This window comes from Colius striatus, chromosome 12, assembly GCF_028858725.1.
Source record: "Colius striatus isolate bColStr4 chromosome 12, bColStr4.1.hap1, whole genome shotgun sequence".
Taxonomy (NCBI): domain Eukaryota; kingdom Metazoa; phylum Chordata; class Aves; order Coliiformes; family Coliidae; genus Colius; species Colius striatus.
The window spans coordinates 5,979,712-5,998,294 of record NC_084770.1 but is presented as its reverse complement, the minus strand read 5'-3'; the positions used below and the strand labels follow the sequence as shown (position 1 = coordinate 5,998,294).

The window sequence follows — 18,583 nt, the reverse complement described above, 5'->3', positions numbered from 1 at the left end:
CCAGCCCCACCAGAGGAGCTGTGACTGGGCCCATGGGTGCAGGACGGTGGCAATGAGGGCAGGAGAATGGCGTGGGCACCCCAAAAGTGCAGGGCCAACAACAAGCCGAGCTGCAGGCACAGGGAGAACTCTCTCCAGTTGGGTGGGTGAGTGCAGCCCCCTCAGTCATCGTCCCTGGGGCCAAAGCTGCCCCCTGTACCTGGGCACGCTGCCTGCTCTCTGCCAAAAAGCAAGAAAGGCAGCCCGTGCCCCAGCTCCATCTATCTCCTCCCCTGGCACCCCCCGAGGAACGGCTTTAGTGTGGACACGAGGCGCTGCGGGGGACGACACTCATGCTGTGAGGGGTTCCCAGGGGCGACGGGTGCTCAGCACGGGAATGCAATGCCCCTACACCGGGCAGCCCGGGCAGCCACGCTTGGGCTGGCACACAGAGGGGGACACCCCACCATGCCTCCCCCCCGCCCCCCTGCAATGTCCCGGCCCGCTGCCCACCTTTGAAGCCCCCGGCGGGTCTCCCAGGGCCCGCAGCCGCCGGTGCGTTCCCACCCGCCCGCTGTCCCGTCCCCCCGCCCCCGCCGCCCGGGGCCCGCAGGAGGGAGGGTGGCTCGGACGGGGCTTGGCCTGAAAATGATCAAGGGCAGCGGGCAGGGCCGCAGCACAGCGCCCGTCTGATGCTGCCCGCCCGGAGGCCCCGTCGAACAAAGGCGGCATTGAAGCCTCGGCTGCGCCCCTCCCGCGCCCCCCCGCCCCGAGCTGGCATCTTGGCGCGACATTAATGAACTCGCCTGTTTGTGCTCCCCCGGCCCCTCTCTCCTCCCACCACCCGGGAGGGCTCACCGTATATATCCATCCCTCCTCACCCACCTTGGGCATTTCAGGGGCTCCATCCTCCTGCCCCACTTTGCCCACTCGGAGATGGAGCGAGGAGGGAAGAGGACTTGGGATGCACTTCTCGGGGTCCACACGGTCCCCCCCGTGCTGCTGCTGCTGCTGCTGCTGCCACTGCTCTGGCCGGGGGAGGGGGCTGCCCTGGGCCAGGGGCTGTACCCCATGCCGGCTGGCGTCCTACAAGGTCAGTGGGGTACAGGGCTGGGGGCATCTTGTGGGAAGGTTTGGCTGCAGATGGGGTGGCTGGAGGAGCTGGGAGTCCTGGGTTCAGTTTGTGGAAGATGGGGAAGATGCCCGGGCACCATGCGATGCCCACCAGGCACCAGGGCACGCCTGTGCTGCCTGGACTGGGAGGCAAGTGCTGCCCAGAGGGACCCAGGCAGTTGCAGGGAGCGGTGTGGTTCATGCCCCACAGCTGCCAGCTCTCCTGCCTGTCCTGAGTACCCATGCCAGGTGCCCTGGGGACCCTCTGCCAGGGCACAGGCAGCAGGAATGCAGCTACAGGTGGGCACAGTTATGAGGACACACAGGGATGCATATCCAGGGCATCCAAAGGGCTGCACGGACATGAGCACACAGAGGGACACACAGACACAGACACAAGGACCATGTCACATGAGTGAGCAGCTGGGGAGGAGGTGCAGGTGTGCATGCACACAGAGATGCACGGGCACACAGGGAAACACCTGCCCAGGCTCATGCCCTGCTCCCTGCCCACGTTTGCACACGTGTGTTCACAGGGCTTCCACATGCAACAGGCACTCCCAGGCCCTGGCAAACAACCTCCCCACACCAAGTGCCCAAGTGCCAACCCCACCATTGCCTGTCACCCTAGGCAATGCTGATGAGTGTGCCCAGCCCGACTCCCACCATGGAGATGTTGGGGCATGGGCACCGGGCAGGCTGAGGGCACCCCGTGGCCGCGGTGGGTGTCAGCGGTGGGGGCAGTGGGGATCTGAGCCCTCGCATGTGCCTGGCAGCGCTGTCGAGCCGGGGGACGCTGGTGCTGGAGGCGGCGCTGAGGAGTGCGCTACTGGCGCTGGAGCGGGCATTGGCAGAGCAGCAGCGGCAGCGGGGCACCTGCGGGCTCTGTGCCCCCTGCCTCTTCCCGCCCTGTGCCAACCTCACCCACCGCTGCCAACGTGAGTCGTGGCCTCCCAACCTCCGTGGCCCCATCCCCAGCACACCCTATCCAGTGCCCGAGGTCCCCATCCAAACGGAGCCCAGGGTCCCTATCCAAATACCGCCCAAGCCCAGGAGACCCTACCCAAGCACAGGCCCATGCCTGGAGACCCTACCCAAATATTGCTTTGGGTCCTTACCAAGGCACCACCCCATCCCCTAGAAACCCTACCAAAATGACACCCCTCCCTCGTACCCCTCCCCCGCAGCCTGTATGTGCCCTGCAGGCTTTACCAAAACAGCACTCAGACCCTCAAAACATATCAGTAACTGCCAGAGACCCTACCAAAACACCTCTCAGGGACCCTACCCAAGTAGCTCCCCATCCTCTGAAGCTCCCACCCAGACATCCCCAGAGCTCAACCAAAAACCATCGCCCGATCCCTTCTCTCCTTCCAGAGATTCCCCCCTCAAAACATATCCCATATCTCTGGCTGCCAAAACATGCCAGAGCTGCAGCGCCATCGTGCCCCCTTCATACTCACCCCAAAGCTGAGCCCCAGGGTGGCCCAGGCAGAGGTGGGCAGGAGGCCATGGGGATGCCCACGGCTCTGCTGTCCTTGCAGCACCAGCCGTGCCCCCTGTCATGCCTCCTGACTGCCAGACCCTGATGGATGCCCAGGCGCTGCCCGAGCTGCCCCAGCGCAACTGGGCGCTGAGCCAGGCCTGTGCCCCCTACCACAGCCTGTGCCCACCCGAGGGGGACCAGCGTGCCTGTGCCCCACTCAGCGCCCGGCTCTGCCACCGCCGGCTCCAGGAGTGCCGTGAGTGGGCACATGCATTGCCCCTGGCTCCTCCCAGGGAGGGGAGACCCCACAATAACAAATGGGGCACCCCCGAAGGACAACTGGGATTGCCTAGGGGGATATGGAGCATTGGGGGTGACAGGGAGTGCCGGAGTGGGGAGAGCAGGGAGGTGGGGGAATGATAGGGCAATGGGAGATCTCTGGTGGGATGGGGGGATCTGGGGTGAGATGTGGAAACTTAGGGGATGGAGGTATGTGGAACAATGGAGCAAACTGGGAGGTGTGGGGTGTTGGGGGGATGGAGTGTTGAGGGGTGATGGAGAAACTGGGGTGGGAGAGGGATAAAGGGCAAGGGGGTGATGGAGGGACTGGGGACACCAAGGCACTGGGAGTGACAAGGACACCTGGAATGGGACAGGGACGCTTGTTTGGGATGATGGGGATCTGGGGGACAGTGAGAGGAGACGAGGGGAATTGGGGACAGCAGGAACATGGTGGTGACATCAGGGGGGATGTCCTTTGTGCCATGAGAGCCTGTCCCCGCAGGGCTGGCAGCTGCGGCCACTGATGTTCCAGCAGAGGCCACGATGCCAGGTGAGCCAGCACAGCCCTATGGTGCCCACAGCCCCCCCCACCAACGCCAGCGGTTGCCCCCAGCCCCCCTGGCTGCCTGCTGTGTCGGGGGGCAGAGGTTAGCGTCGGCAGCTGCCGGGCTGCGGGGTGCCCCCGGCCCGCCGCCCGCTCGCCTCCGTGAGCACAATGAGGCTTGACAGCGCGCCTGGTGTGGCCTGACCCCCTGGGGGCCACCCACCACCCCCTCCTCCCGCCATCGCTGTGCCCGGTCACCCCCTGCCCACTCAGGAGAGGGAGTGGGAGCGCAGGACCCCTTTTCTCTCACCCTGCTTTGTCGCACAGGGAGCTGCGGGCGCCGTGGGGGTCCAGCAGCCAATGCCACGGCCCCCCGAGGACGCATCATGGGTGGCAGCGTGGCCCCGCGGGGGGCCTGGCCCTGGCTGGTGTCGGTGCGGCTCCATGGAGAGCTGGTGTGCGGAGGGGTGCTGGTGGGGCACTCCTGGGTCCTCACCGCTGCCCACTGCTTTGCTGGGTACGGCAATGTAGAGATGACATCTCTGCAGAGGGGGGCATGGGGTGGCACTCTTGTCACCAGTGTAACTACCTGTCTCCCGCCCCATCAGGAACCGCAATGAGTTGGCATGGACAGTGGTGGTGGGCGACCATGAGCCGGGCAAGCCGGCTGTGGGCAAGTGGGCAGTGCCCATCCGGCGCATCCTGCCGTACCCCAAGGTCGGTGGAGACGGGCACCCCTTTGACCTCCCTGTGCATGCCCCAGGACTCTCCACTGATACCCCACATCTGCTTCCAGTTTAACCCCAAGACGTTTCACGGGGACCTGGCACTGCTGGAGCTGGCGGTGCCGCTGGCCCTGTCACCAACCGTCAGCCCCGTCTGCCTTCCCAGCGGCCCCACGGAGCCCAGCCCCGGCACTGCCTGCTACATTGCAGGCTGGGGCTCCCTCTATGAGGGTAAGTGCCACCCAAACACCCGCCGAGCCTTTCGGGAGTCCCCCTTGGTGCCCTCTCCATCACTGAGTGCCAGTGCGCTGAGCCAAGGAAGGGGGATGCAAAAGGGTATCTGGGCACTGGAGACCCCATAACGGGGCCTTGCCCAGCAGAGGGGCCAGCAGCTGATGTGGTGATGGAGGCGCGGGTACCGCTGCTCAGCCAGGAGACATGCCGGGGTGCCTTGGGCAAGGACCTGCTCACCAACGCCATGTTCTGTGCTGGGTACTTGTCTGGGGGCATCGACTCCTGCCAGGTAATGCCCAGGGCTGGGGCCTGCCAGCCCCACAGCTCAAAAATACCCTTGTGGCACAGAGCACTGGACACATGCCAGGTCCCAGCACAGCCTGGCAGTACAGAGGGGGTCCTACCTTGGACTGATGTCCGCGTTCTCCCCTCTCCCAGGGCGACTCGGGGGGCCCGCTGGCGTGCCAGGACCCCTCCTCGCAGCGCTTCATCCTCTACGGGATCACATCATGGGGTGACGGCTGCGGAGAGCGGGGCAAACCGGGCGTCTACACCCGGGTCACGGCCTTCGCAGACTGGCTTAGCCTCCAGATGGACCGTGAGTGCCACCGGCCATGCCAGGCGGGGACGGAGATGCCCAGGGTGCTGCAGGGACACGGGGCACCGGGGGAGGGGGTTCAGCACCTCACTGCAGCGCTGGTGCCCTCATAGCCACCCCTGGCAGCCGGGAGCCGAGCTGCTTCGACCTGCTGGCGCTGGCCCAGCTGCCCCCCGAGCAGCAGCCCCCTGAGCGTGCCCGCCTCTGTGCCTTCTACGCCGGGTCCTGCCGGGCCCCCCAGAGCCGCGCCGCCTGTGCCCGCCTGGCTGAGGACGCCTGCCGTGCCAGGACCAGGCGATGTGGTGAGCGGGGGCATGGTGGCAGGGTGAGGGCGTGGGGAGGTCCTGTGCTTCTGGTGGCACGGGTCTGGCGTGGTGCCGGGGCCATGGCTCTCCCGCTGCTCCCACAGAGCTGCACTCCTATGCCCAGACCTTGGTGGATCTCCTGCGCCGTGCTGGGGACTTCATCCGAAACCAGTTTGATTTCTCCTTCCTCACCCACACTCTGCCCCAGCTCCTGGGCAAGATCTACGGGCATCTCTTCCCCTCCCGTGTCCGCAGGGATGCCGCAGGTACCCTCCCGGCTGGGCCACCCCGTGCCTGCTCGGGGCCCCATCAGTGCCCCTGTGCTGGTGTCTGAGGCACAAGCTGCTGCCCTGGCACCCCCACGGGGCTTCCCTACCCGTTGTCCCTCTTGTCCCCTTGTCCCCACAGGCCTGGCTGTGGCAGAGGGCCAGCCCAGCCCCATGGCAGAGGGACCTCGGAGACCACCACCAAGGTGAGGCACAATGGGCCACGGGACAAAGGGCTAAAGGCTTTGGGGAGACAGGCAAAAATGCCTGTGAGTGCTGAGATGGTTTTTTGGGAACAACCTTGGTGTCCTGCTCTTCCTGCAACCAGGTCAGACCTGGAGAGTGGTTGGCGTGCTCGCCCCAGGGAGCCCAGGGACCCCCAGGCCCCTCTGAGGGCACTTGGGGTCAGGTGCCACCGGGCACCTGACTGAACTGGCCCCGCTGTGCTTGCAGGCAGAGGGCCGGGGGCCCACCCCCCTTTGCAGGGCTCTTCGGGGCTGTGGGGCCACGGCTGCAGGACTGGGCTGAGGCGCTGAGGGCCATGGCAGGGGACAGCCCCCCGGCTCCCACCCCAGGCAGGGAGCAGCTCCCTGGGGAGACGTGGCTCTTCCTGCAGGTATGTGGGGAGGGATGGGCTGGGGGTGACAGTGCCACCGGGGACCAAAGCCCAGCAGTCCCCCTTCATGACATCCCTTGGGCCCATTGTTCCCTGTGCATGTCCCACTCTGCCACCAAAGAGCAAGCATCTCACCCTCCCGAGCTGAAACCAGTGCTCCCAGTTCAATCAGTACGGTGCCAGCCATGGGTCTGACCTCACAGATTAGGATCTGACCCAATACAGCCATAAAAACATTGGATGTCCCCCTATCTCCTGACAGCAGCCCAGCTCTGCCCTGTGCTCTGCCACCACGCACTTGGCCATGCCCACAGATCCCCCCCGCTGCTCACCCCGTCCCTTCATCCCTTCAGCAGGACGAAGGGGCGGTAGAGGAGCTGATGGGCCAGGGACGAGCCTTCCTCGCCCAGCTGAGGGCAGAGCTGGACCTCGGCACCCTCCTGGAAGCCACGGAGCCACAATGGGCACCCGGAGAGCTGGCAGAGACCCCCGTGCAGAGCCGTGAGCCTGGAGGCTGAAGGGGGGCTGGGAGGGCTGAGGCTGAGGGGCCAGCAGGGCATCTGTCCATCGTCTGGCTCTGTGCCCAGGCAGTGCCAGCGGCTGTGTCCCCGCCGGGGTTTCACACCTCTCTCGGTGCCAGGGTCCGCACCGAGGGAGAGACGCGAGCTGGTGCCCACGCAGCTGCCGGGGCTGGAGGAGGAGGAAGCAGGTGCTGGCAGAGGTAAGTGACCCCAGCTCCCAGCCAGCGGGATGCCACCGTGGCGATGGTGGCAAGCCCAGCTTCAGCTTCACACCCCAGTGCCAGGGCCGGTTGCCCCATGTTGGTGGGGACAGCCCTCGGCCATACTCCCTTCCACAGTGACCCTCTGCCCCTGCTGCCCCACCACCCATGAGCACAGGTGTTTCTCCCTGGGGTGGGCAGCGTGGTACCCCCGCAATTCATCCCTGATATCCCCCCTCCCTCCCTCCCTCCCTCTCCTGCCCATCCCTGGGGCTGCAGCCTGCCCCGGCCTCAACGAGTCGGCGCTGCGGGTGAGCGCGGTGCGGGAGCTCTACTCCTGGGTGCTGCGGGTGCCTGAGCAGGACCTGGCCATGACCTTCCAGGAGGTGAGTGCCTCATCTAGCCCCCCATCCTGGCAGTGCCAACCCCAGCTCATCACCGTCCCGCTGTGCCCCTGGCTCCCTGTAACTCACACCATGCTCATCACCCCACAGATCCTGGTGGACTTAGGCTCCAAGAACCCCAAGGGGCTGTACCGGGCACAGGTGAGGGCCACGGTGGGCGGCCGCCCCACGGCCTTCACCGGCCTGGTGGGGCTGGAGAGTGACTCGCTGGCCCGCAGCATGCCTGGCCTGGTGGCTCTGGCGCTCGAGGCGCTCAAAAACTGACTGTGCCCACCATGCCCTGTGCCAGCAAGGGGCTGGGGCGCTGGGGCTGGGGCGCTGGGGCTGGGGTCTCTCGTGTCCTTCAAACACAGCTCCCTCAGTTTCCCTCCTCCCACCAGCACTGCTTGACCTCCCCAGGGGGCACCTGGAGCATCTCAACCAAGGGTCATAGCCCTCCTCTCCCCCGGGACCCCCCACTTTGGCAAGCTCCCCTGCCCCCATTTTCCCTTGAGGCAGTTGGGCTGTTATTTATTTGTACAGAGAAAGGTTTATTTTTCAATAAAGGGCTCTATTTTCTAGTAGCTGGTGAGTGTGAAGTGAGTGCTGTACCACACAGTGCCAGCGAGGCGGGTGCTGCTGGAGAGACTTTCTCTGGGGGCTATGACATCCCATTGTATCCCCTTCCCCAAAGTGATGCCCCCAGCTCCAGCTCCTACCCCTGGCACAGATTTCCCAGCCGCCCCTCGCTGGGATTCAGGCACCTCTCATGCCCACCACAGCACCTGTAGCACAGCACTGGTGCCCACTCCTGGTGCCACCCCATCAGGGATGCACGGGAAGCCTCTTGCCAGGGCAGAGGCTGAGTGTGCCCTGGACCAGCGATGGGAGCTGTGGGTGCCACAACTGGGCATCAATCCCCTGCTTCTGTTTGTGGGCACCCTACCAGCCCCAAGCAGCATCGCTGTGGCTGCTGAGCAGTGGGGAAAGGGTTGCTCCTCGCTCCTCCCAGTGCCTGTCTGTGCTGAGGTGCCCCGAGGCAGAGTGATGGGCTGATGCTGTGGGGCCAGCAAGGCCAGCTGTGCCTGCCCGTCTCCCCTTCTCCCAGCACGGGGGGTGCCGGAAGAGAGGGACGGGAGGGGGGATCCGGTGCTGCCACCCTTCCCCCTCAGCACCTGGCACCATCCATCTCCTGCTCCTGCGGCAGCCGGACATCCGCCGGCCGGGCCAGGCGTGGAGGCGGCCAGGGCCTGGCACGGCGCTGGGCACCGCGGGCACTGCATGGGGGAGCTGCCGGGGCGGCTGGCCCTGCTCGGGGCGCTGGTGCTGGCGGGTGAGCAGGGACCCGGGGTCTTGGGCAGCGGGTTGCCCTCTGGATGGGGAGTTCTGGGTGCCCCCAGTGGGATTGGTGGGGGTGATGGTGGCAGGGTCCAAGCTAGGCATGTGTCCCCAGGGCTGTACTTTGGGTACTGCCTGGCAGAGTCCCGTCTCTGTGCTCCCTGAGCCAGCCAGAGCCGTGTCCCTGCCTGGGCTGGGTATGTGTCCATCTGTGCGCAGTGTCACTGTGTCTGTGTGTCTCTACGTGTGCCTGTCTGTGTGCATCATGCCCCTGCATCCCTGCACAGCCTGGTTCCGTGTGCGTATGTGTGCCTGTGTGTGCATACCACGTGCACAGTGCCACGGCAGCTGTACCCAGGCACCTCATGTCTGTCCCTCTGTGTGCTGCAGCTATGTCTGAATGTCCCTGTGTTCGTGCCCCCATCCCTGTCCCATGCTCATGTGTGCTCATGTGCCCCATCATTCCCACGTGTCCCTGTGCAACACACACATGCAGTGCCCTGGCTTGCTCCTGTGTCCTCCATCCTTACAGTACCCTGCCCTCACTGAGCGTCCCTGCAGGGTGGCACTGGGCTCAGTAACACCCCCCAGCCCCCTCAGTTTGCCTGACCCCACATCCCCAGGCGGGCTCTGTGTGAACCAGGAGGAGCGGCTCATCCATCACCTCTTTGAGGAGAGGGGTTACAACAAGGAGCTGCGTCCCGTCGTCTCCACTGACGAGGTTGTGGATGTCTACCTGGCCCTCACCCTCTCCAACCTCATCTCACTGGTGAGCCCCAGCAAGCAGTGCCCACAGTGGGCGCTGAGGCAGCTGCCCCAGTCCCTGGCTGGTGAGGGCTGGGGGTCCTGGGCTGGGGGGAATGGTTGCTGTGCATGGCCCTGGCATCTCACTGCCCCACCCTTGTTACAGAAAGAGGTGGACGAGACACTCACCACCAATGTCTGGCTTGAGCATGTGAGTAGGGACAGACACAGAGTGATGGTGTGCCTGAGGCATGGGCAAGGGGGTGGTCCTGCAAAGGGAAGGGGTGACGTGGGGATATCCCCCCCCAGGGCTGGACTGATTACCGCCTGCAGTGGAACAAGTCTGAGTTTGGGGGTGTCGAGGTGCTCCGCCTGCCACCAGACATGGTGTGGCTGCCTGAGATAGTCCTGGAGAACAAGTGAGCCATGCCTCAGTTTCCCCCCCTGACCCCCTCGAGCTGTGCCCAAGGCTCTCCCTGCCCCTAACCCCCACCACTCAGTATCTCTGCTCCCTCCTGCCAGCAATGACGGGCTCTTTGAGATCGCCTACTACTGCAACGTCCTCATCTACGACACGGGCTACGTCTACTGGCTGCCCCCGGCCATCTTCCGCAGCGCCTGTCCCATCAACGTCGACTTCTTCCCCTTTGACTGGCAGAACTGCACGCTCAAATTCAGGTGGCTGGGGCAGGGCAGGGGCGGGCAGCAGGACGGGCATCCCGGCACCCTGCGCTGCCCGCTGCTGCCAGCATCATCCCTTGCTGTTGGGGCACAGCGAGGTGGGGGTTTGCAGGCGGCTGGGTGGCCCCAGTTCCTCGTGCTGGAGGCCAGGGTGGGTGGGTGGGTGGTGGGTATGAAGCAGCAGGTTTGATCCCTCACTGCCTGTGCCCCCGGCCGTGGGCCAGCTCTCTGGCATACAGTGCCGTGGAGATCAGCATGCACTTGAAGACAGAGAATGATCCAAGCTCAGGCAAGGATTACCCAGTGGAGTGGATCATCATCGACCCTGAAGGCTTCACAGGTAACACTTGTGGTCTCTGCAGTGTCCCGTGGCAGTGGGACACTCTGTATGGGGCTTGGGGGCACTGGGGCAGCCTGACATGGAGACATCCGAGACAGCACCCAGGGCTTTGGCTCTGGAACCCACCCCATCAGGCTTGGAGCTACCCAGACCCAGGCCGGAGACATCAGTGCTGGTGGGGCTGGCAAGGATGGGCACAGTGGGAGTCCCTCCTGCCATGCCAAGCTGTCCTGTGTGCCTTGGCAGAGAATGGGGAGTGGGAAATCATCCACCGCCCAGCCCGCAAGAATATCTACCCTGAGAACCCGGCCGAGAGCTGTGAGCACCAGGACATCACCTTCTACCTCATCATCAAGCGCAAGCCACTCTTCTATGTCATCAACATCGTCACACCCTGCATCCTCATCGCCTTCATGGCCATCCTTGTCTTCTACCTGCCCGCTGACAGTGAGTGAGCCCTGCAGCACTCACGCCGGGCACAGTGGTCATCCCAAGGGGCACCTTCAATGTCCCACACTTACCTGAAGTCCTGAGACACGGGGACACCCCAAAGACAGCCTGGTACTGGAACATCTCCATGAAGGACCCCATCATCCCAGCCAGGCATCCTGGCAGTGACACATCTGGGAACAGGATCATAGAATCACAGAGTGGTGGGGGTTGGAAGGGACCTCTAGAGATCATCCAGCCCAACCCCCTGCTAAAGCAGGTTCCCCTCGATCAGGTCACCCAGGAACGTGTCCAGGTGGGTTTGGAAATGTCCAGAGAAGGAGCCTTCATACCCTCCCTGGGCAGCCTGGGCCAGGGCTCCCTCACCTCAGCACCAAACAAGTTTCTCCTTGTGTTTAAGTGGAACTTTTTGTGTTCCAGCTCATGTCCATTACCCCTTGTCCTGTCACTGGGCACTGCAGAAAAAGTGTCGTCCCATCCTCCTGACACCCACCCACCCTTATCAGTATTGATGAGGCTCCCCACTCAGTCTTCTCTTTTCTAGGCTAAACAGCTCCGTGCCATGCAGCCTTTGACACCCTACAATGTGATACCCTACCTAAGATACCCTACATGGGACTCTGGAGTAGCCCCAAAATAGAAACCCCCTATGGGGCACTGTATGGTGGGACACTGGAAGGGCAGCCCCAGCACTAAGAGCTCTGGGAAGGGGAGCTGGAGCAGAGTTTGCCCTGAGCTCACCTGCTCTCCAGGTGGTGAGAAGATGACCCTGGTGATCTCAGTGCTCCTGGCCCAGTCCGTCTTCCTCCTGCTCATCTCCCAGCGCCTGCCCGCCACCTCCCACGCCATCCCCCTCATCGGCAAGTGAGTCCTGGGCACTGCTGGGTGCAGTGGGGTCATCATGGGGCAGCTCTGCCTCTGCCCAGCCCCTGTGGCAGTGCCAGCTCCAGGCCTCTGCCCCCACCAGGTATCTGCTTTTTATCATGCTGCTGGTGACAGCCGTGGTGGTGATCTGTGTCGTGGTCCTCAACTTCCATTTCCGCACCCCCAGCACTCACATCATGTCTGACTGGGTCAAAGAGGTGAGAGGGGTGCTGGGCCGGGGAGGGTCAACCGATGGGTGCCCACGGAGGGCACGGCACGGCACAGTCCCGGCATCGCACCGCGGTGTCCCGCCTGTGCCTCTCCAAGGGGCTGCACACCCAGGTTGGGGGGCAGAGGTTGGGTCCGAGGTTGCATTGCACCAGGGAGGTGGCCCAGAGCTCCCACAGCCCGTCCCGTGCCGCAGGTGTTCCTGGAGAGCCTGCCTCGCCTGCTGGGCATGTCGCAGCCGGCCGAGAGCGCGGCGGGCACGGCGTGCGTGCGGCGCTGCAGCTCGGCAGGGTACATCGCCAAGGCCGAGGAGTACTTCAGTGTCAAGTCCCGCAGCGAGCTCATGTTCGAGAAGCAGTCAGAGCGGCACGGGCTGGCCAGCCGCGTCACCCCTGCCCGTGAGCCACGGGCACTGGGAGGGCTGCTGGGCCGGGGGCTCGGGGGGACAGCCCTTGGGAGCCCATCTCTGCCCTCCCCTCACACCCAGGTTTGGCGCCGTCGAGTTTGGACGCGGGCGAGGAGCAGCTCTACGAGCACATAAAACCTGTGGTTGACAGCACCAACTTCATCGTCAAGCACATGCAAGAGAAGAACAGCTACAACGAGGTGGGGGCCATGGGCATGGCGGGGGTACAGGGGCTCTCTGTGCCCACTGTGCCACCCACTGCCTGAGCCCCGTTCCTCTCTCCAGGAGAAGGACAACTGGAACCGCGTAGCCCGGACCCTGGACCGTCTCTGCCTCTTTCTCATCACCCCCACGCTGGTGGTGGGAACCCTCTGGATCTTCCTCATGGGCATCTACAACCACCCTCCACCGCTGCCCTTCGCCGGAGACCCCTATGACTACCGGGAGGAGAACAAGCGCTTCATCTAGAGGGGAGGGGGAGTGTCTCCTGTGGCAGCTCCCTGCTCACCTGCCTTGGATGGGGAAAATAAAGCTGAGTGTGTCTCACCACAAGCTGGTGGCTGCTCTCAGTGTCTCCCACCCTGTGTGTGTGCTGGGGAGGGTGATGCCCAACCAAGGAATGGGTGCTGTTGGGTGTCCTGAGCACAGCGATCCTCAGCTGTGGCTGGAAGGGGATGTGGTGGTCCCAGCCCTGCTACTCCCTCTGGGCTGGCAAAGGGGATGGATCTCCCCAGCATGGCGCCATCCCCTGCAGAGGCACTGCAGTGGGAAAGACGACATTGGTGCCCACGTCACTCCCCCATCCCCAACCACGAATGTGCCCCCCAGGACACCTCATCCCACAGTGCCTGGCTGGGGGCCCAGAGGGCTGGCTGCTTTCCCTCTCAGCACCAGGATTCCAGGGCTCCGGTTTCAGGGGGCTCAGCTGACATCCCCCCACCAGCAATGGCCCAGGACAGCTGTCACATCCTCTCCACTGATCCAGGAATGTCACCGCTCCCACCCCCCCAACCCAGCCTCCCTCACACTGGGACATCCAAGGTGGACATCACTCTCCAGGCTGATGTGGTGGGACTTGCCTGCCCCTTCCTCACCCTACACCCCTGGGGGAGCCACTGCCAAAGTGGGGACAGGGCGCTGCTGGGGGTGCTTGCAGGGGGGCACCCCTTTGCCACAACCCATGGGTGCCTGGGTTTCGGCTGCAGGGGGAGGCATCCCTCTGTGATCCCTCTGTGGGGAAACTGAGGCCCGATGCTCATTCTGCCCCCAGACCCAATTCCAACCCCTGTCCCAGCACAAAATACCAGAGGAGCTTCTCAGCAAACTGGTGTCACCCCGCTGGCAGGGAGGGGGGCTGTGGGTGGTCACCCGACCCTCCCAGCCCCGTGGCTGTTGGGAGCAGCTGACGGTGACAGGGGACAGCTGTCCCTTCCCCGCAGCCGCCGGGCCCAGAATACCAGCGCCGAGCCCCGGCCCCTGTGCCCACGGCCCCACCATGCGCTGCCACGGCCTCCTCCTCGCCCTCTGCACCCTGGCAGGTAAGGGGGACTCGCCCCAGGGGCAGGTCTGGGGGAACACCCACTCAGGCCCCACCTTTGTCACCCACGGGTGTACAGTGCCGTGTGCCATCCCGCCTGGGCGGCCCCACGCCGGTGGCCTCACATCCCAGCGTCTTGCCTGGTGGTGAGAGGGTTGGGGGGTGGGGAGAGGTGTGTGGGAGGATCCATACCCCTCCCTTGCATGCTGGAACACATGTGTACACCTATGGTGACACACTGATGGGCATCCCCTCCCCAGGCATGCCCCATGCCTCCCACCCCTCATACCAGCAGGTCCCAGGGGCACCGGTGTCCCTGCTGTCCCCACTCCAGGGGTGCCCTCATGGCACATGCCCTTCCCCAGGTGTGGGATGCAGGAACCAGGAGGAGAAGCTGCTCCAGGACCTCATGACCAACTACAACCGTAACCTGCGCCCGGCCCTGAACGGGGACCAGGTCATCGATGTCACCCTCAAGCTCACCCTCACCAACCTCATCTCCCTGGTGAGAGACACTCCCATCCTGGTCCTCACAGTGATCCCACCACCCAGGTGTGGGGCAGCAGGCAGAAGCAGGTAAGGCACTAAGGCCATCCTCCTCCTTTCCTTCCTTGTCAGAATGAGCGGGAGGAGACCCTCACCACCAACGTCTGGATCGAGATGGTGAGACTCCTCACCTTCAGGCCATGTTTGTATCTCAGGGTGCACCCTGTAGTGGACTGGCACTGCAACCTGCACCCCCTTTCGTGGATGCCCCTCCCTGAGCCCATCTTGGGAGAAGCATGGGACAGGCTGCTCACAAGCTCCCCAGCCTCAGGGAGCACCGTGACATACCTCTTTGCTCTCCTTCTGCCAGCAATGGTCTGATTATCGCCTGCGGTGGGACCCCGAGAAATACGACAACATCCAACTGCTGCGGGTGCCCTCCACCATGGTCTGGCTGCCCGACATTGTCCTGGAGAACAAGTAGGTGACGAGGCAATGAGAACACATCCCTGGCACAAGGGGTGTCAGCTGCCCACCGGGCTCAGTTTGGGGCTGAGCCCGTCCTTTCCCCCCCAGCATCGATGGGACGTTCGAGATCACCCTCTACGCCAACGTGCTGGTGTCCCCTGATGGCAGCATCTACTGGCTGCCCCCCGCTATCTACCGCAGCGTCTGCGTCATCCACGTCACCTATTTCCCATTCGACTGGCAGAACTGCACCATGGTCTTCCAGTGAGCAGTGCCAGGGCGTGGGTGGGCACCACAGCAGGGATCAGCACGGGATGTCCGCCTCTGCCCCGGAGCAATGAGCTCTCGGGCAAAGGGTCACCTCACCTGGTGCCACACTGGCACCCTTTGCCCATGCTGCACGTGCCACCCCTTTGTCCCGCCCCAGGTCCCAGACATACAGCGCCAACGAAATCAACCTGCTGCTGACGGTGGAGGAAGGCCAGACCGTGGAGTGGATCTTCATCGACCCCGAGGCTTTCACAGGTGACACCGCAGCCGCGCCCATGGCACAAGAGCATCCCCCCACGGCGGGCACCAACAGGCCTGGTGCTACGCCAGTGGCTGCCCACAGTGGGGCGGGAGGGGGCCGTGAGCAGCTCCCACCACTCCATGGGCACTGAAGTTATTAGTGGGAGCGTGGGAGAGATTTGTTTTTCTAACCCCCCCAGGCTCGGGGCTCTCAGTGCCTGGCAGCCGCTCCCGGAGAGCACCGCTCCTGGGAGCTTGATTGATGCTGAGAACATAGCTGTCACGGCCAAACGGTGACGTTTTCCATCACATTTTAATTGCATATTGAAGGAACAAAATGCTTTTCGGGCAGCGAGATTTATTTTTTCATTACCGGCCCGAGCTGCGATCTTGACTGGGAAAAAAATCTATCGCTCGGGCAGGCAGCGAGGGGAAAACAGCCCAGTGGCATCCAGCAGCACCCAGTGCCACGCTCAGCTGTCCCCACGGCACCCGGGGGGGCAGGGCATGGGGCACAACCCCCAGAGACCCCGAGGGGCTTGAGATGTGCCTGGCTACCCCTCCCATGGGTTTGTGGGGTATTTTGCCCAGGCACCCTGGCACGCTCCACAGTGCTCTTCTCCCTCCCCTGCTGCTCTGGCACCTTTCCCCACACCGTGCCCAGCCTGGGTGTCCCATGGGCACCAGCCCTGCCCTTGCCACAGCCCCAGGTCGGGGGGGTTGGCAGCCCCGGTGTCCCCGGCGGGGCAGCGGCACTCACGCGACACCATCACACGGCAGAGAACGGCGAATGGGCCATCAAGCACCGCCCTGCCCGGAAGATCATCAACTCGGAGCATTTCACCCCAGATGACACCCAGTACCAACAAGTCGTCTTCTACCTCATCATCCAGCGCAAGCCGCTCTTCTACATCATCAACATCATCGTGCCCTGCGTCCTCATCTCCGCCATGGCCGTGCTGGTTTACTTCCTGCCCGCCAAAGGTACGTGCTGGGGGTCCTGGTGCCGTGCCCACGGGGACTGCAAGGCAGGCAGCAGCAGGAGAGGAAGGGCTTATTGTCCCCTCTGTGCTTGGGGACCGTCAGTGCCATCTACTCACCCACTCCTGAGATATTGGGGGATGGATGTGAACTTCCAGGTAGCCCATGGTTAAAGCCTCATGGCAGGACTTGGCTAGTTCTGCTTTGATGTGGAAGCCTTTTTGGCAAGGGAGGGTGATACTTACAGCACCGCCTCACGCCAATCTCTGCCGTCTCTCCCTCCTTGGCAGCGGGTGGGCAGAAATGCACCGTGTCCATCAACGTCCTCCTGGCACAGATCGTCTTCCTCTTCCTCATTGCCCAGAAGGTGCCCGAGACCTCCCAGGCTGTGCCTCTCATTGGGAAGTAAGCGATGCGTGGGGATGGGGGTGTGAGTCCTGCTGTCACATTGTGCCAGTGGGCTCCGGGTGCTGTGCAGCAGCCAAGTACCCAGGGACAGGACCCCAGCACCGAAATAACCCCCAGACCAAGTCTGGCTGGCAGGAGGCTACCCGGTGTCCGTGTGCCACTGCTGCTCCCCAGTTTCCAGTCCAGGAGGGCACTGAGAAACACCTTAGGTGCCCATTATGTGTGACCCAGAAGACCCTCATGGTGTCCCATACCCTCTCTTCAGGTACCTGACCTTCCTCATGGTGGTGACAGTGGTGATCGTGGTGAATGCTGTCATCGTCCTCAACGTCTCTCTGAGAACACCCAACACTCACTCCATGCCCCAGCGAGTGCGCCAGGTACCCACCCTCATGTACCCCTTACACATGGGGCACGGTACTTGTGGCCAGCAGTGTGAGGGAGGTTCTGCTCCCCCTCTACTCTGCCCTGGCAGGGTCTCATCTGGAGTCCTGTGTCCAGTTCTGGGCTCCTCAGCTCAAGAGGGACAGGGAACTGCTGGAGAGAATCCAGTGCAGGGCCACCAAGATGATCAGGGGACTGGAACATCTGCCTTATGAGGAAAGGCTGAGGGATCTGGGGCTGTTTAATCTGGAGGAGACGAAGGGGGGAGCTCATTAAAGTACCTAAAGGGTGGGTGTCAGGAGGATGGGGTGACACTTTTTCTGCAGTGCTCAGTGACAGGACAAGGGGTGATGGGCATAAGCTGGAGCACAAGAAGTTCCACTTAAACACAAGGAGAAACTTGTTTGGTGTTGAGGTGAGGGAGCCCTGGCCCAGGCTGCCCAGGGAGGGTGTGGAGGCTCCTTCTCTGGACATTTCCAAACCCACCTGGACACGTTCCTGTGTGACCTGATCGAAGTCCAACCTCTCACTGTTCTGTGATCCTATGATTTGGGGACCGAGGCCGTGTCCCTCACCGAGTTGGATGGCTGGCATGCCTCCACCTGGGCACGAGTTCTGGGACAGACACAGACCCCCAGCTGTCCCCAAGGGGCCACACCGTGCCACCAACCCCCTCCATGCCCCTCGCAGCACTGAGGAGCAGCAGGTTCCAGTACAGCTGGCGTGCGTGGGGCCTGAGGGCATCCTGCAGGGGTGCTCCAGGCCACGGCCCGGTGGCACCCCCGGGGGCTGGGTCAGGTATCCACGGGTGACGGCTGTGTGCAGGTGTTCCTGCACCTCCTGCCCCGCTACCTGGGCATGCACATGCCCGAGGAGGTGTCGGGGCCGCCGCGAGCCGCCCGCAGACGCAGCTCCCTGGGGCTCATGGTGAAAGCCGACGAGTACATGCTCTGGAAAGCCCGGACAGAGCTGCTCTTCGAGAAGCAGAAAGAGAGGGATGGGCTGATGAAAACCGTGCTGGAGAAGATTGGTGAGTGTCCCTGGGGTCGGCACTTCCTCACGAGGCTGGGTGATGTGCCAGATGGGCAAGTGCTCACCGGTGCCCGCCGTGCTGGCTCTGCTGCCCGTAGGACGTGGGCTGGAGAGTGGCAGCGCCCAGGACTTCTGCCAGAGCCTGGAGGAGGCAGGGCCCGAGATCCGTGCCTGCGTGGATGCCTGCAACCACATCGCCAACGCCACGCGGGAGCAGAACGACTTCAGCAGCGTGAGTCGCAGCCGGGGGCCAGAGGGATCTGCCTGAGGGGGCAGCCCTCACCTCCCTCCCTGTGCCACCAACAGGAGAGCGAAGAGTGGATGCTGGTGGGACGGGTGATCGACCGTGTCTGCTTCATCATCATGGCCTCCCTCTTCGTGTGCGGCACCGTCGGCATCTTCCTCATAGCGTACTTCAACCAGGCGCCCGCCCTGCCCTTCCCTGGGGACCCCAAGCTGTATCTGCCACAGTGA

The 18,583-nt window shown here is 63.6% G+C and overlaps 3 protein-coding genes across 3 annotated transcripts; all 3 read left to right on the top strand.

Moving 5' to 3' along the window:
- Positions 1-915: 915 nt before the first annotated feature.
- PRSS56 (serine protease 56) lies at positions 916-7,537 on the top strand. The gene is made up of 17 exons (XM_062006021.1): positions 916-1,072; positions 1,869-2,030; positions 2,637-2,834; positions 3,363-3,410; positions 3,732-3,921; positions 4,013-4,121; positions 4,201-4,360; positions 4,510-4,652; positions 4,802-4,961; positions 5,075-5,263; positions 5,371-5,532; positions 5,675-5,738; positions 5,986-6,148; positions 6,502-6,649; positions 6,789-6,869; positions 7,149-7,255; positions 7,364-7,537. The coding sequence occupies exons 1-17, from the start codon at positions 916-918 to the stop codon at positions 7,535-7,537; spliced, it is 2,415 nt and encodes an 804-aa protein (XP_061862005.1).
- Positions 7,538-8,533: 996 nt separating this feature from the next.
- On the top strand, positions 8,534-12,771 carry CHRND (cholinergic receptor nicotinic delta subunit). Its single transcript, XM_062005872.1, has 12 exons — positions 8,534-8,585; positions 9,214-9,359; positions 9,501-9,545; positions 9,644-9,753; positions 9,857-10,012; positions 10,240-10,355; positions 10,602-10,802; positions 11,558-11,669; positions 11,773-11,887; positions 12,094-12,295; positions 12,385-12,503; positions 12,589-12,771. Exons 1-12 carry the CDS (start codon positions 8,534-8,536, stop codon positions 12,769-12,771), a joined length of 1,557 nt encoding a protein of 518 aa, XP_061861856.1.
- Positions 12,772-13,798: 1,027 nt separating this feature from the next.
- On the top strand, positions 13,799-18,583 carry CHRNG (cholinergic receptor nicotinic gamma subunit). Its single transcript, XM_062005833.1, has 12 exons — positions 13,799-13,841; positions 14,206-14,345; positions 14,459-14,503; positions 14,697-14,806; positions 14,903-15,058; positions 15,222-15,319; positions 16,085-16,288; positions 16,576-16,690; positions 16,959-17,073; positions 17,903-18,107; positions 18,208-18,341; positions 18,416-18,583. Exons 1-12 carry the CDS (start codon positions 13,799-13,801, stop codon positions 18,581-18,583), a joined length of 1,533 nt encoding a protein of 510 aa, XP_061861817.1.

Bases quoted from the DNA above. Each gene is read 5' to 3' on its own strand.
- PRSS56 (XM_062006021.1), top strand. From the start codon at position 916: ATGGAGCGAGGAGGGAAGAGGACTTGGGATGCACTTCTCGGGGTCCAC. The intron at 4,653-4,801 runs GTAATGCCCAGG...CCCCTCTCCCAG, and splicing joins GGGGCATCGACTCCTGCCAG to GGCGACTCGGGGGGCCCGCT. The intron at 6,149-6,501 runs GTATGTGGGGAG...TCATCCCTTCAG, and splicing joins AGACGTGGCTCTTCCTGCAG to CAGGACGAAGGGGCGGTAGA.
- CHRND (XM_062005872.1), top strand. From the start codon at position 8,534: ATGGGGGAGCTGCCGGGGCGGCTGGCCCTGCTCGGGGCGCTGGTGCTG. The intron at 9,546-9,643 runs GTGAGTAGGGAC...ATCCCCCCCCAG, and splicing joins CCAATGTCTGGCTTGAGCAT to GGCTGGACTGATTACCGCCT. The intron at 9,754-9,856 runs GTGAGCCATGCC...CCCTCCTGCCAG, and splicing joins GAGATAGTCCTGGAGAACAA to CAATGACGGGCTCTTTGAGA.
- CHRNG (XM_062005833.1), top strand. From the start codon at position 13,799: ATGCGCTGCCACGGCCTCCTCCTCGCCCTCTGCACCCTGGCAG. The intron at 15,320-16,084 runs GTGACACCGCAG...ATCACACGGCAG, and splicing joins CGACCCCGAGGCTTTCACAG to AGAACGGCGAATGGGCCATC. The intron at 18,342-18,415 runs GTGAGTCGCAGC...TGCCACCAACAG, and splicing joins AGCAGAACGACTTCAGCAGC to GAGAGCGAAGAGTGGATGCT.